Source organism: Raphanus sativus, chromosome 2 (assembly GCF_000801105.2).
Source record: "Raphanus sativus cultivar WK10039 chromosome 2, ASM80110v3, whole genome shotgun sequence".
In the NCBI taxonomy this organism is placed as follows: Eukaryota; Viridiplantae; Streptophyta; class Magnoliopsida; order Brassicales; family Brassicaceae; genus Raphanus; species Raphanus sativus.
Genome location: NC_079512.1, coordinates 39561554 through 39575720, shown reverse-complemented (window position 1 = coordinate 39575720; position 14167 = coordinate 39561554). Strand labels below are relative to the sequence as shown.

The 14167-nt window shown below is 36.8% G+C and overlaps 3 protein-coding genes across 5 annotated transcripts; 2 read left to right on the top strand and 1 right to left on the bottom strand.

The window, feature by feature from the left end:
* Positions 1-80: 80 nt before the first annotated feature.
* Positions 81-2519, bottom strand: LOC108836828 (ABSCISIC ACID-INSENSITIVE 5-like protein 6). 2 transcript variants are annotated; one of them, XM_018609931.2, is made up of 6 exons: positions 2367-2519; positions 1301-2150; positions 935-1222; positions 780-851; positions 659-688; positions 81-484 (listed from the first exon to the last, which is right to left on the bottom strand). In XM_018609931.2, the coding sequence occupies exons 2-6, from the start codon at positions 2126-2128 to the stop codon at positions 410-412; spliced, it is 1293 nt and encodes a 430-aa protein (XP_018465433.2). In that variant the 5' UTR covers positions 2129-2150; positions 2367-2519; the 3' UTR covers positions 81-409. The 2 variants fall into 2 exon arrangements, with proteins under 2 accessions (XP_018465433.2, XP_056859824.1); XM_057003844.1 differs by lacking the exon at positions 2367-2519 and having other exon boundaries at positions 1301-2360.
* A 5393-nt stretch (positions 2520-7912) lies between these two features.
* On the top strand, positions 7913-10045 carry LOC108819011 (cold-regulated protein 28). Of its 2 annotated transcripts, none has more exons than XM_057003842.1 (5): positions 7913-8189; positions 8742-8897; positions 8996-9152; positions 9531-9649; positions 9729-10045. In XM_057003842.1, exons 1-5 carry the CDS (start codon positions 8019-8021, stop codon positions 9738-9740), a joined length of 615 nt encoding a protein of 204 aa, XP_056859822.1. In that variant the 5' UTR covers positions 7913-8018; the 3' UTR covers positions 9741-10045. The 2 variants fall into 2 exon arrangements, with proteins under 2 accessions (XP_056859822.1, XP_018447500.1); XM_018591998.2 differs by having other exon boundaries at positions 7939-8189; positions 8966-9152.
* Positions 10046-10646: 601 nt separating this feature from the next.
* On the top strand, positions 10647-13183 carry LOC108819002 (pollen-specific leucine-rich repeat extensin-like protein 4). Its single transcript, XM_018591987.2, has one exon. The coding sequence runs from the start codon at positions 10695-10697 to the stop codon at positions 12912-12914; it is 2220 nt and encodes a 739-aa protein (XP_018447489.1). The 5' UTR covers positions 10647-10694; the 3' UTR covers positions 12915-13183.
* The last annotated feature ends 984 nt before the right edge of the window (positions 13184-14167 follow it).

Sequence of the window (14167 nt, the reverse complement as noted above, 5' to 3'; positions counted from 1 at the left end):
GAAACAACTGTTGTCTCATTCCTCTTGGAGGCATGTAGCTATAACCACACACCTCGTGTAAGAGGTCCACGCAGGTAATATATGCTACAAGACAAATCCAATCTTGTCAAGTTCACAAAGATGTTACAAGACATTGACACGTCCTATAAAGCAACATCAAGATCTATTACATCAGGAAGATAAAACCAAAAGATGCTTCAAGAAAACAGAAGAAAGAGAGAGAAAAAAAAAAAAGAGTGTTGATCTAGTAGTCAAATCGGATCGGCCACACACTTCATTACCTACAATCACCCCCCACAGAAAACACCTGCCTAAGTTACATACAAAGCTAGCTTCTACTTTCTGTGTTGTTTCTATAACTTCTTCTCTTTGTTGAGCTCCTTGGGCGCCTTCATAATATATAAGCTCTCTACCAAGGACCCGTCAATGTCCTTCGCAAGCATTGCCTTTTGCATCCCCATGCCTGACGCATTGGCTCCAGAAGCTGCAAAAAAAAAAAAGAGAATCTCTATTAAATAATCAAAACTTGTGGGACTAGTCTTGCAAAAGATGTTGGCACTCTACTTAAATGTTAAGATGTGATGTTATACTTCAATTCATTGTGTTGGTTACAGTATTGGACTAAAAGCTTAGACATAAGAATGAAAGAGACAGTAACCTGTTTTTTCTGCTTTTCCATGATTTCAACCTGCATAGAAACATTTGCCAAACTGGTCAGAACCTCAAGTACTATATATAAAAGCATGTCCCAGTTGAGATAGGGAGAAAACGAGACACACTTGTTTCCTCTGCAACTCTTGATTCTGCTCTTTCAGTTGTGCAACTTCCGCCTCCAACTCTAACGTATAAGCCTGTCAAAGGCAGCGAAACACAAAACAATAAACTAAATAAACAATAACAGACAGTGGGCATTAAAAAGTAAATGGAGACTCACTTGCTTGCGAGCGCGGGATCTTGCAGCTGATTCCCTATTCTTAATCATCCTTTTCTGCCTCCTCTCAATCACTTTCTCCAGGACTGCGCCTGTTTTTCTCACACGACCAAACATGTAAGGAACTGGTGACAAAGATGCATCCATGGCGCTCTTTGGAGTCAGATCAGGTGACATCTGGCTTCCGGGAGATACTGCTGCAACCGTAACACCTGTTTTGAAATCAACAGCTTGAAGAAGGTTGTTGTTCATTGGCCTGTCCCTAACTCCAAGAATTGAAGGCTTCACTTCCTGTAGGCAAAAGACAAACCAGCTTAGTCCTCAAGAAATTAAAACTGCATTTAATAACATAGTCAGGTTCTTAGTCACCTGTGTTGGAGGTTGAGAACGGTTGACCAAATCAACAGTATTGGAAAAAGCGATAGTGGTCTGTTTGGGGAAAGCTACATCCTGCTTCGGTATCAGTTCTCGCGGCTGATGCACTTTCTGTGGCTGCTGCTGCTGCTGCATCTGCAGTGGCTGAGTTTGAGCTGTTGTCAGCAGATCCGGTCTCACCACACCTCCATGAGGTTGGTTAGGACCACCAAACCCATTACGAGCTGAAACCAGACCTGCATCACTTCCAAATCCGAAGAACCCACCGTTGAAGTTATCCACCCTCTCCACCGGTTGAGGCTCTTCCCTAACCACACCTGCTCTGACCAAAAACTCCTCCAGAGTCATCTCTCCCAACGTCTGTTGCCTCTGCGGAACTCCACTTGCTCCTCCTCCAACATTACCTACACCATCTCCAGTGTCATCCTCCTTCATCAGCTCCTTCCAGACATCATCAACCCTTTTCTGACTAATGGTACGAGGCAACGTAAGTGACCCTTGTCTCTGCAAACCACCACCACAACCGGCAAGTTCTCCTCCCACACCAACAGAGAAACCTCCATTGTTGTTCATAACAACAGTGTTGTTGAAACTGGTGTTATTGTTGTTGGCCATCATAGAGTGGCTTTCCTCAGCTGTCCAAATGTTCTTCAAGAGCTCGTCCATGTTCATGGACCCAAAGTCCTTCCCAATCCCACCACCCCATGAGCTCTGAAACTCATCAAAGGTTAACGAGAAAACAGAGTTCTGTCTCATCAATGGAACACCAGCCCCCAAAGCTGGATGCTTTGCCTCATCAACGAAGTTAAATCGAGAACCCATCTCTTGCTATCAAGCTTTGAATCTAAAACGTGAACAAAACAAAGCAGAGAGGTTAAATAAAAATCAGATCTTTTAATACAGAAACAGAGCAGAGAGTGAAAACACAGGAGAATCTCAAACAATTCTACAAAACAACCAATCATAAGCTTATATTCGGCGGGAAAATTCATGATTCGGATCCAATCAAACGAATCTGAAACAAGAAACCAATCAGTGAAAGTTTTTATTTTCCTCTTACCTTCAGATTTTTATTTTTATTTTATTTCGATATTTCCTTTTTGAGAAAGAAAAAAAGATCTGAGAAATATAGGGAGGGAGGGAGCGACATGTGTCCAAGGCGTGACACTAGTCGCCATATAAATGGAGCGTTTTAGACTGTTTGGACTCGGGGATTATTTTATTCTCGATAAGGTATTAAAAACACTTTGACGTCAGATCGTGCGTGAGCGAATATTGGACAACGTGGTCCAATGAGAAACGCTGCTTTTTTCTAAAAATCGTTATCATTCGTTTACGATTCCAACGAATAGCAAGTCGCAAAGTGTAAGGAACCTGGCCGTTAGATTTTCCTAATCGCCGTCGTCGGCAACGAGATGAATATTGTAATTTGATGGATGATTTATTTGGTAGACGGACATTATGCAAAATAAAGTTTTTTGTGGTAAAAAAAACAGTTCGCATGCAAAACCAGGTCTTTTTCGGCTAATATATACGGATCAGGACTGTTTTTTTGAAACTGATTTTACGGATCAGGACTGTCTCAAATTATTTATGGTAGAAAAGTATTAATAGTACATTTAAAAGTTTATAACTCTATTTATATATTCACGTCCTTTTAAAATTATAAGATCTAAATTTAGTTTAATATTATATCTAAAAATTTAGAGTTTAAACTATGTTTTATGTAATTACTTTAAAAAATTCTTAATTTTTATATGTTGAAAATCAGACTATATTCTACTAGTCGACTTGTTCATTACATGTAACTTTTAACATATTCATCATCAGTTCAGAAAATATCATAATAAATTATTGTTTATGATATCAAAAAAAATTGAAAAACATTAAATTATTTAACAAAATATAATGTTCATTATAACGTCAATTGTTTTTACAAACTTTCGTGCAATACATATATATTTTGATTTTCTTATAAGTTATACTTATTAACAATAAATAAACCTAATACATGAAGGGGGGGGGGGGTTATTGGGAGATAAATTTGCATAGAGTTTGTGAATTTTAAGAATTGATAGATTTTAAAAATTATGTGGATTGTGAAAATTGTATATACATTGACTTATAAAATTTGATCATAACTTCCTTAGATTGATATAGATTTTCATCAATTTGGCTTACCAAAAGAGTTTTTATTAAAGAGATGTACTTGGCTTATATATATATATATACAAAGAGTAATAAAGAAATAATAAAATTAATAATTTTTTTAAAAAAATTGAATTATATGTTTTAAATTCGAAATTATTATAAAAGTTAGATTTTTTTTCATTTAAAAAATCTTTTTGCAATTTGAAAATAATTTTCAAACTATTTTCACATTTTTTATTTTTAGATTTTTAATATTTATAGATTTAATTATATATTCAAAAATGATAAAACAACATACTAATTGTTATATGTTGAAACTGTAAAGGTATAGTTTCGAAATATATGTTTTTAAATTTGAACTTTTTATATAATTTTTTTCGTTTTTCAATTTCTTTATTTTTTTGAAATTCGAAAAATATTTAAAAAGTTTTAACTTTTATTACATTTTATAATATATATATTAAGTTGTGATTTGTATTATGTTAAAATTGCTTTTTATTACTTCATTATTCTATTTTGTGTGTTTTTGTATGTGAGTGTATTTTATTGCATAGATTTCAAAAATTTTATGGGTATAGTTGATATTCTCAAAGTTGAGTCTTATGAGTAAAAATAAAAAAAATTTACATCCTAATAACAATAGATTTCAATAGAATGTTAAAATCAATAAAAACTAAACTTTTCCAATAACCAAAGATTTTGAGTGGAATTTAAAAATCATCACCCCAATAATAATGGATTCTATTCAGATTTTAAAAATTCACAAACTAATAACAATAGAATCTCAAAATTTAATATCTCTTCTTAAATTTTTCTACCAATAACCCCCCCCCGAAATGTTATTTATGTGGAATGAATATTAGAGTATTTCTAACCTCATTTTATATTTTACTCCAAAATAGAATGAAAATGAGTAACGAGAAAAAAAAACATAATTCTATAAAAGAAGTAGTGTTTTATTTTTTTGTGCAATGTTCTATTCTCATTTTATTTTATAGTAAATATAAAATAGAATAAAATGACACAGGAAAAGAGAGAATGTTATAAAATTTAAAAATTAAATTAAATTATTATATAATGCTGTATTTTTGTATACAAAGCGGAGAAGGCCAGGAACGGGTGATCAGTTCCGGAATCTTTATCACGTTTGCTGCTGCACCTACAAGGGATGGACATTGACCACGTGGCGCACTCAACGCCCTCGTAAAGTATTTAAAGGAAGCAACAAACATTATTGTATTCTCTTATTGTATCAGTATTGGTGTCCCATTACTCACATAATCCTTTTGTGTGTGATCTTCACATGTGATGTGATGTGATCTTCTCTTTAATTTATTTTATCTTTTTCCTTTTCTTTTGTTTATTGGTGTTTCTTCATTGTTACGAACTCTTATCCTTGACTCGGTACACAATACAAGTGACCCTTCGTGTCACCCATCTTTTATTTCTATTTTCAATCATGTATTTTAATAGTTTTCTTAAAGAATCTACTGGATTAGGAAACCCTACTACATTAACTTAATAAAATATGAAACCGTGAGCTTATAGAATTCACATGGACTCGACTCTACTAGTCTTTTGAAGACATGTTCTTTCCTTTATTAGATTTAATTAATTGAAGTTACTTCTTTAAGGTCGTGATGAGATAACTACACACATTTTCTAACCCTTCTTTTACTTTTTTCGGAATACAAAAACCAAAAAAAAATCCAAAACAAAACGAATAAACCAACAGACGAAATGATATAAAAAGAATCAATGTCATGACGCTTATATGTTTTCTTATAGCTTATTTTTGTGACCAAAACTCAAAGTTGCTAAGAGTAGTTGAACTCTTAGAAAGAGATCTACCAAATGGAGATCTGGATTAGAAAAGTGAATTATTGTTGGGAGAAATTAAGCTTTGAGGCATATCAAGATATCGATTAAGTCTAATAAACTATTGCATATTCCTCAAAAAAGTAGATTTTCCTAGTAAATGCATATGCATGCGAAGTGAATGGCCCGAATAATGCGAGCTCGAAGGTTTCGCACTCTTACACGCAATCCAATCATGCAGGTGATCAAGACCAAATCTATTGTTTTACCAAAAAAAAAAACAAATCTATTGCTCTCAACAACTTGGGGTGTAAATTTAGAGAGGGCCACCTGTATGTATGATCTTAGAGCATCTCCAACCCCACTCCAAAACCCACTTCAAACTTTATTTTGCAGTAAAATCATTTCCAACCCCACTCCAAAACTCACTCCAAAATGGAGTAATAGACATGATTACTCCAAATATGGAGTAAACAACTCATTACTTCAAAATGGAGTTCAACTTTTTTTAATTTATAAAATGGTCATTCACATTTAAATATTTTCGTTTTTAATAAAATATTATTATAAATAAGTATAGTAATGTTATTTTACTATATATATATATTATAAAATTACTGTTAATATTTATTAATTATATGAAAAATCATCTAATAAAATATTTTATGCAACAAAATATATAATATAAAACATAGAAGATTTGTACTGAATAATTATAATAACTATAATGAATAATTTAAATTGATGTATTACTGTGTTTAAATAATTTAATGTAATTTTTAGTGTATTAAATGTTTCCTTTCTAAATCTTGTTGAGTAATTTTAATTATATAATAAAATTTTAATTATGATTAGTATTGTATTTAATAGAAATGTTACAAAGTAAAATTAGACTGTTTTGCAAATAGTATAAATGAAAAGTGATATTACTAATTTTAAAATAAATATAAAATATAAAATATTAAAAATATTCAATTTTGGAGTAGAAAATGAAGTAATACATTGGAGCAAAACACTACTTCATTTTAGAGTTACTCCATTTTGGAGTAGAAAATAGAGTAATACATTGGAGATGCTCTTAGGATCTGCACTCTAGCTAAAACTTCCGAAGACATAATCTTTGTCTTTATGACTCTCTTCCTCTTTCTTCTAGCTGTCTCTCCCCCTTTTTATTTCTTGCTTCTGTTTTTTCAATCATGTCATGTGGACTAGAGATCTTTGATTGTTTTCTTATGAAATAGGATTTTAGTGAACGAGTAGCCCTGATTGACCAACGTGCGTCTGATTATATGCTATATAACTTAGCTAAACATGTGCTTCAAGTGAAGCTATATGTGTCTCGTCTCTATATGATCTACTGATAGTCTTAAGTTGTGGGCCTTATATGGGCTCTACATCGTTGGCTTGAACTTATGCGAATTACTCAGTTCTACAGTCGCATAGTTCCTGCAGATTTCCAAATTGGTTACATATGGGATATGGTTGGTTAGGCTTACACTGATGCCGGTATTTTTGTAGAGGAGTTATGATTCATTTATACTCGATAAGACATGGGCTGGACTCTGAACTATTTGTTTACAACAATTTGATTGATATGTATGCTGAACCTGGTGGACCTTAAGGGTTGCCATAAGGTTTTGATAGGATGATTGTGAGTGGATTCGGTCGGATATGTACATGTGGGGTCTCAAAAATTTAGGCCCATATATCAACATTGAATTAGATATGTGGATTTAACAAAACCCTAGGATCTTCTTAAGAAAACACCTACATCAGGAGCTTTAAACATAGTTATAAGACTTGATAAAAAAACCTAATTGTCCCAATTATTCTACGTACCTCTGTCACATATTACATAGTAATCAACAGTTGTATTAGCAAAATGGTACGCGTTATATAATGTAGAGTTGTAAATTAACTAAATTAGAAAGGGCGAGATATTTTTCTTGGTTTGTCGAGGTAAAAGGGCAGATATTTTTCTTGGAGAGGACAGACGTAGCAGATATTTTGACCCAACCAATGCCCACGTCAGCAAGTGTCTTAAAATATCCATCTGCTAAACTAATGGCTAATTTTAATTGTTTTTTTCTAGGATTTATCCAAAAAACTTCTAACTATTATACTACAATCCAGATACTTATTAAATTTTTTTTTGGCGTTATCTCTTTATCCAAAATTAAAATGTTATTTAAATGAATAGCTAGTTAACTATTTGAATTAACAAAAACTTTGTGGGGCATTTGGAAAAGAGTTAGGGCCCCATGAAGAATACATGATGTTCTTAAGATGGATAATGACGTTAACTTTATGTTATATAATTCTAAAGATTATCCAAGATCCGATCAAATCTAAATTAACATAATAAAATCCTGAAAGCAAACATATAAAATAAGGAAAGAAATCGGAATGTAAAAAGAAAAAGAAAATCAAAATCGTGACCAATTAAATTGAGAGGAGAGCACCAATTATCTTGAAAGCTGACAAATAAAGCTAAATCAAGAGAAATTTAATATTCCATAAAACAAAACCTCCTTCCAGAAAAAAAAAAATATCTGGCTGATGATAGCTTGTCCGAGATATTTTTATTATCGCTGGCGATGACGTGGCAGTACTTGACACGTGTAAAAGCGACGCCATGTGGACCATCCTTGTCTGTCTCATTCTTTAAGGTCTCTCTATCTATCTCGCAACAAGAGACGTAATTTTGTTTTGTTCTTTTGTGTGGAGAGAGAGCATCGCACCGATGGAGAATGAGTACGAGGTGAATAGTGTTTCTCTCGAGATGATGGATCGCGACGCGGTGGAGTCATCGGCGGCTGAATCTCAGAGCGAGTCTTCGTCTCTCTCTAACTCGCTCGAGTCCGGTCTTATGGTTGAAATCTCTCGTGGTGGTGATGCTGATTCGAAGAAACTGGTAAAACCGCACCGAATCTTCCGTTTTGTTCATGCTATGCTTTTGCTTCATCTCGAATTTTGGTTGCTTTTGAGATTCGTAAGAGATTGAGTTTGTGGTTAATTGTTTGTTCTTATCGGTTTTTTGGTCAGATAAATTTGAGCTTGTTAGATTAGATATGGAAGGAAGCTTCAGATCTGATGTTACGATTAGGTTTACACTCGTTAACCCTAAAAAAAAGATCTTTGATTTTGATGATGAGATATTTAATTAAATCCTTGATAAGCATTTAAAGTCAGCATCAATCAAACCATATCGAAAAGTCATAGTATCTTTTAAACCTATTTGGCATTGTTTTTTCTTCTGAGTGATTTGAGTTTGTGTTGAGTGGTTGCAGTTTGTTTTAGCTTTGTCTCAGACATATCAAATCTGTGTGAGGACACACCATTCATTGGTGCTGTTCGAGTTGTTGTAATGGTTTTGTTTCTTGACAAAGTTTCCATCTTGCGTTTCACTTGCGGGATGTTTGGTTGTCAATCATTAATACCGTTTCTTTTAAAACTGTTTATGTAGGATGAATGTGGTGGCTGGACGAATGAGAAACACAACTCGTATATTGGTTCTTTGGAGAAAACATTTGTTAGGCAGTTGTATTCCTTGCTTGGAAGAGGAGGAGAGACTCAGCCACTGAATAGAACTCGTGGTGTGCAGTACAAATTGACTGATCAGGTTAGTTTTTTTCTGTTACTGTTTTTTTTGGTAATCATCTAGTGAAAACTTACGACATTCTTTTGTAGTTTACGGTTCTACAAAATGGTTACCGGCAGAAGTTGAGCTTTGGGAATAAACGAGCTCATATGGGAACTGCTGTCCAAGGAAACCTATTGTGCAACGACCAAATCAGAAGTTCTGGTGACAAGGGTTTTGCTAGAACATCCATGAGAGATTCTTCAGGGCATGAGTATCAAGCTCAAACCACTGCAGGTAAAGCACTCCTCTTTGGGAGTTGCATGTTTCCTTTTTTGCATTCTCATCTGTTTTTTTGGTACCCAACTATTCTGTGTTCACATTTCTAAATTCTAAGAACTAGGCTGACACTTTTGAGTAGATCAATACTTAACTTTGCATTGGCTGTTAGAAGGCTTTTGCTGCAGAAACATAGAGTTGATTATGACCCGGGGGTGACCAAAGAAATAATTGTTGCTACGAAAGACATGTATGAGAGAGATCTTGTTTGATACCTATTCACCCACTGACCAACCACATGAATGTGTTTTTGTTTAGAACTTGTGTTCTCTCACCTGCCTAATAATATCAGTCTGAATTCTAAAACTCTGGCCTCGTTTGTTTTTGAAACTCCAGAGGCGTCAGGGCAGAATTTCAGAGAAGAAGAAGTAGCAGAAGAGAAGGGATGCAACTCAGAGGCGTCCAGGAAACGCAGAAGGGGAGCTAATTTTGATGATAGTTCACTGAATGATCAGGTAAAATTATAGGAAAGTAACACAATACAAGACAACTTCACTTTGTTATTATGCTAAAGAGGCTGCTGCATATTCTCAGGTTGTGCCTTAATGGTGATGAAGCCCGGAACAATGATATAAAGCAATAGGAAATGAAGTGTAGATTAATTACTATGAATAGAGAGAGAGAAAAATAGGAAGCGTGTGAGTGGGAGAATGAACGTGGAGGGTTTTGTTTGTTGTATAGTATGATGAGGCTAAAGACAGCCTTGTCGAATGGGGATGAAATTTAGTATTTTGATATAATTTAGTAGCATTATCGTCATTCCTTCCATTGCTTTTCAATCTTTATTCTTTCTATTAACTTTCATTTTCTAGAACAATGTTTTTGTCGTCAATTTATAAACTCTTTCAATATTTGTGTTTTTTTTTGTTCTACCGGTTAAGATAAATTTACATAAAAAACAAAGTATATAACCTAGCCAGTTACTAAAAGTAACATCTATGTTTTCAACTGTGAAAATAATATGCACGAGCTAGTAAATGCAATTTTGGATCTGAATTGGCGTTTCATCCATGCAGTGAAGTGTATATGTTCAAGAATGGGAAACCCTAATTTTTAACTGTTCAGTGAGAATTCATTAGCACTTATGCATCATTCAAGATCCCTGGTAATCATGATGATACCTTAGACGATGTATCTTGCAGCACACGAAATGTAACGAGAGACAAATACAAGGGGTTTGCGTTGAAGCGTGATGTTCGGTAATGAATCATCCATCACTCATTTTCAAAGGATGTGTCCTATAATAGTTACCGGTTTCTGCTTAGCTCTGTTTTGCTTGTTTGCCTTTCTCTAACCACAAAACCTAAATATGTCCTCCGTGTCTGAAGCGAAGTCCTTAAAAAAAAACAAAACAATGTTACTAAATATAGACATATCAAAGGGAAACCGTTAAGTTATTTGCAAGGCTGGCTTATTAATAATACACATTTGCAACCTCCTCGAACCCTCTCAGGTCCCTTCTATTAAGCAGCCTTGGACCTTGAGGTTTCTGTTTTAGCCATGGCTAAACCTCCGTCCTTTGGCTGCTTCTTCTTCCTCTTATTCTTCTTCTTTTTATCCTCTTCCTTCGTCGCATATGCCATATCCGATTCAGAAGCTGCCTTCCTCGTGCGTCGACAGCTCCTGTCGTTACCTGAAAACAGCGAAGGCGAACTCCCTGAGGATATCGAATACGAGGTCGATCTCAAGGCTACGTTTGCAAACACAAGGCTTAAAAAGGCTTACATAGCTCTCCAGGCTTGGAAAAAAGCCATATATTCGGACCCGTTTAACACCACAGCGAACTGGAATGGCCCCCACGTGTGCGGCTACACCGGTGTGGTCTGTGCGCCGGCTCTCGATGATCCCAACGTCACCGTTGTGGCTGGTGTCGACCTCAACGGTGCGGATATCGCGGGGCATTTGCCTGTCGAGCTTGGTCTGATGACGGATGTCGCTATGTTCCATCTGAACTCGAACCGGTTCTGCGGTATCATCCCTAAGAGCTTTGAGAAGATGAAGCTGATGCATGAGTTTGATGTTAGCAGCAACTGTTTCGTTGGACCTTTCCCCAACGTTATCCTCTCTTGGCCTGAGGCTAAGTACTTCGACCTTAGGTTTAATGATTTTGAAGGTCAAGTCCCTCCTGAGCTTTTCAAGAAAGAGCTGGACGCTATTTTCTTGAACAACAATAGATTCACTTCGGTGATTCCTGAGACTCTAGGAGAATCAACTGCCTCTGTTGTGACTTTTGCTAACAATAAATTCACCGGATGTATCCCTAAGAGTGTCGGAAACATGAAGAATCTCAACGAGATTGTATTTATGGACAATGGTTTGGGAGGTTGTTTCCCGTCCGAAATTGGAAAGCTGTCGAATGTGACGGTTTTCGATGCGAGCAAGAACTCGTTCATCGGTCGTCTCCCGACTAGCTTTGTCGGGTTAACTGGTGTGGAGGAGCTTGATATCTCCGGGAACAAACTTACTGGATTAGTAGGGGATGAGATTTGCAAGTTGCCTAATTTGGTGAACTTTACTTATTCATACAATTACTTCAATGGACAAAGTGGTTCGTGTGTTCCTGGTGGTGGTAGGAAAGAGATTGTGTTGGACGATACACGTAATTGTCTGACGGATAGACCTGACCAACGGTCCGCCCAGGAATGTGCTGTGGTGATCAACCGTCCGGTTGATTGTAGCAAGGACAAGTGCGCTGGTGGTGGTGGTGGCTCCTCTACTCCATCGAGACCATCGCCGGTTCATGAGCCAACGCCGGTTGTTCCAACTCCGGTTGTTGAGAAACCGTCGCCGGTTCCAGCTGTACCGGTTCAAAAGCCACAGCCACCGAAAGAGTCACCGCAAACGGATGATCCTTACAATCAGTCTCCGGTTAAGAACAGACGCAGTCCACCTCCACCTCATCAGTCCCAGCCTCCGGTGGTTTCCTCTCCTCCACCACTTCCTTCACCACCTCCACCAGTAGTCCACTCTCCACCACCACCGGTTCACTCTCCACCACCGCCTGTCCACTCTCCACCACCACCGGTTCACTCGCCGCCGCCACCTGTGCACTCTCCACCACCACCAGTCTATTCGCCACCGCCGCCGCCTGTCTACTCTCCACCGCCACCACCCGTATTTTCCCCACCTCCACCTGTCCACTCACCGCCGCCACCTGTTCAGTCACCGCCGCCACCTGTTCACTCGCCACCTCCACCGGTGTTTTCTCCTCCAGCTCAGCCGCCTAAATCCAGTTCACCACCACAAACACCATCGCCGGCGGTCGTTCTTCCACCTCCGTCGCAATCTCCACCAGTAGTCTACTCTCCTCCGCCAAGACCGCCCCAGATCAACTCCCCACCAACTCCGGTGGAAGAGAAACAGATGCCGCCAGCACAAGCACCAGCTCCGGTGGAAGAGGAACAGATGCCACCGGCACAAGCACCAGCTCCGGTTGAAAAGGAAGATACGCCTACAGCACAAGCACCAGCTCCGGTAGAAAAGGAACAGACGCCGCCGGCACAAGCACCAGCTCCAGTAGAAGAGAAACAGACGCCGACATCACAAGCACCAGCTCCGGTTGAAAAGGAACAAGCGCCTCCGGCACAAGCACCAGCTCCGGTGGAAGAGAAACAGACGCCAACGGCACAAGCACCAGCTCCAAGTGATGAATTCATCATACCACCTTTCATCGGTCACCAATATGCATCGCCACCACCTCCAATGTTCGAAGGCTACTAAATATCGATCGAAGAGAGAAGAATCAACAATATAAAAGAAAAGCAACTACATCGTCTAGGTCTAACACTGTAAAACGAAAGAAAAGAAAAGTTGAGGAAGAAGAAGATAACTGAAAGGTTAATCTATGTATGATTATGAAGCAACTTGTTATCAGATGTTTAAATTTGTAACAGTTACAACTTTTGATGGTCGATAAAAGATTTATGCTTCTATGCAAAAATTGTTGTTTTAATTAAGCATCGATACATACAGTTGGGTAAACTCGATCATCTAAATTTGCTACATAGCAGCTAGCAAGATCGAACCATAATAACGGAATAAGGAATATTAAAACCATCTTCCCTATTACTCCTTCCGTTCCTTAAAAATAAGATTTTCTAGACAATTCACGCATATTAAAAAAAACAATAAATGATTTCAGTTAAACTTTTTATTTATATTTATTATACACTTTCCAATAACTATAAACCAATAATATTTAGTCAATTCAAATGTTTTCAATTAATATATCTTAAAAGTATCCAAAATACCTTAAAATATAAAAAAATCTATCTTTGCGGAACAAGAACAAAATCTAAAAGATCTTTTTTTCAAGAACGGAAGTAGTATTTGGTTAATTCCTAGTAACAAAAACTATAGTGCATGAATAATACATAAAGTCCTTTTTAATTTTTTTTCTCACTCACAAATCACAGCCCAGTTGCAGAAACTTTGAACAGTGTAATACTGCCTGAGTCGATTTTTTTTCAAAACTGCCTTAGGTGGAGGCTGGACTAAACATGATTCAACAGCTTATAAATATAGAACTCGTTGGTCCACTCCATGCATACTCTTTCTTCTTTTCAGCGTGTAACTATTTGCATTGCATTTCTCATTGATTTAATTTTCACGGCTGCCTACATCTTCTTATTTCAGTCGCTTAAGTAAAAAGCTGAAAAAATAATTTTTTTCTTAAAGAGTGAAATTAGAGAAGAAAGAAAATACGAGACTTGTGAACAAGTGTACTCAACGTTTACACATCCGAGCTTGATCCAAATCTGATTTATGTTACTTGGTAAAAGTCTCAGCACACTGTTATTTTTCTCTAGCATTGAGGTAGCTTTGTATACATGTTAACCTTGAACACTGTAGCGTTTCTCAAATAGAACAGAGAGCTGACCAAGCGAAGACCAAGAATCACACTAGAATGATGTTGTTTTTTCATTCCCAACTTTAATTATATGAAAACATTTGGCTAGTACCCTGGATTTTTA

Excerpts from the sequence above, each read along its gene's own strand:
- LOC108819002 (XM_018591987.2), top strand. The coding sequence starts at position 10,695 with ATGGCTAAACCTCCGTCCTTTGGCTGCTTCTTCTTCCTCTTATTCTTC.
- LOC108819011 (XM_018591998.2), top strand. The coding sequence starts at position 8,019 with ATGGAGAATGAGTACGAGGTGAATAGTGTTTCTCTCGAGATGATGGAT. Across the intron at positions 8,898-8,965 it reads AGTACAAATTGACTGATCAG|TTTACGGTTCTACAAAATGG; the intron begins GTTAGTTTTTTT and ends ATTCTTTTGTAG. Across the intron at positions 9,153-9,530 it reads TCAAGCTCAAACCACTGCAG|AGGCGTCAGGGCAGAATTTC; the intron begins GTAAAGCACTCC and ends TTGAAACTCCAG.
- LOC108836828 (XM_018609931.2), bottom strand. The coding sequence starts at position 2,128 with ATGGGTTCTCGATTTAACTTCGTTGATGAGGCAAAGCATCCAGCTTTG. Across the intron at positions 1,223-1,300 it reads GTTCTCAACCTCCAACACAG|GAAGTGAAGCCTTCAATTCT; the intron begins GTGACTAAGAAC and ends TTTTGCCTACAG. Across the intron at positions 689-779 it reads AAGAGTTGCAGAGGAAACAA|GTTGAAATCATGGAAAAGCA; the intron begins GTGTGTCTCGTT and ends GTTTCTATGCAG.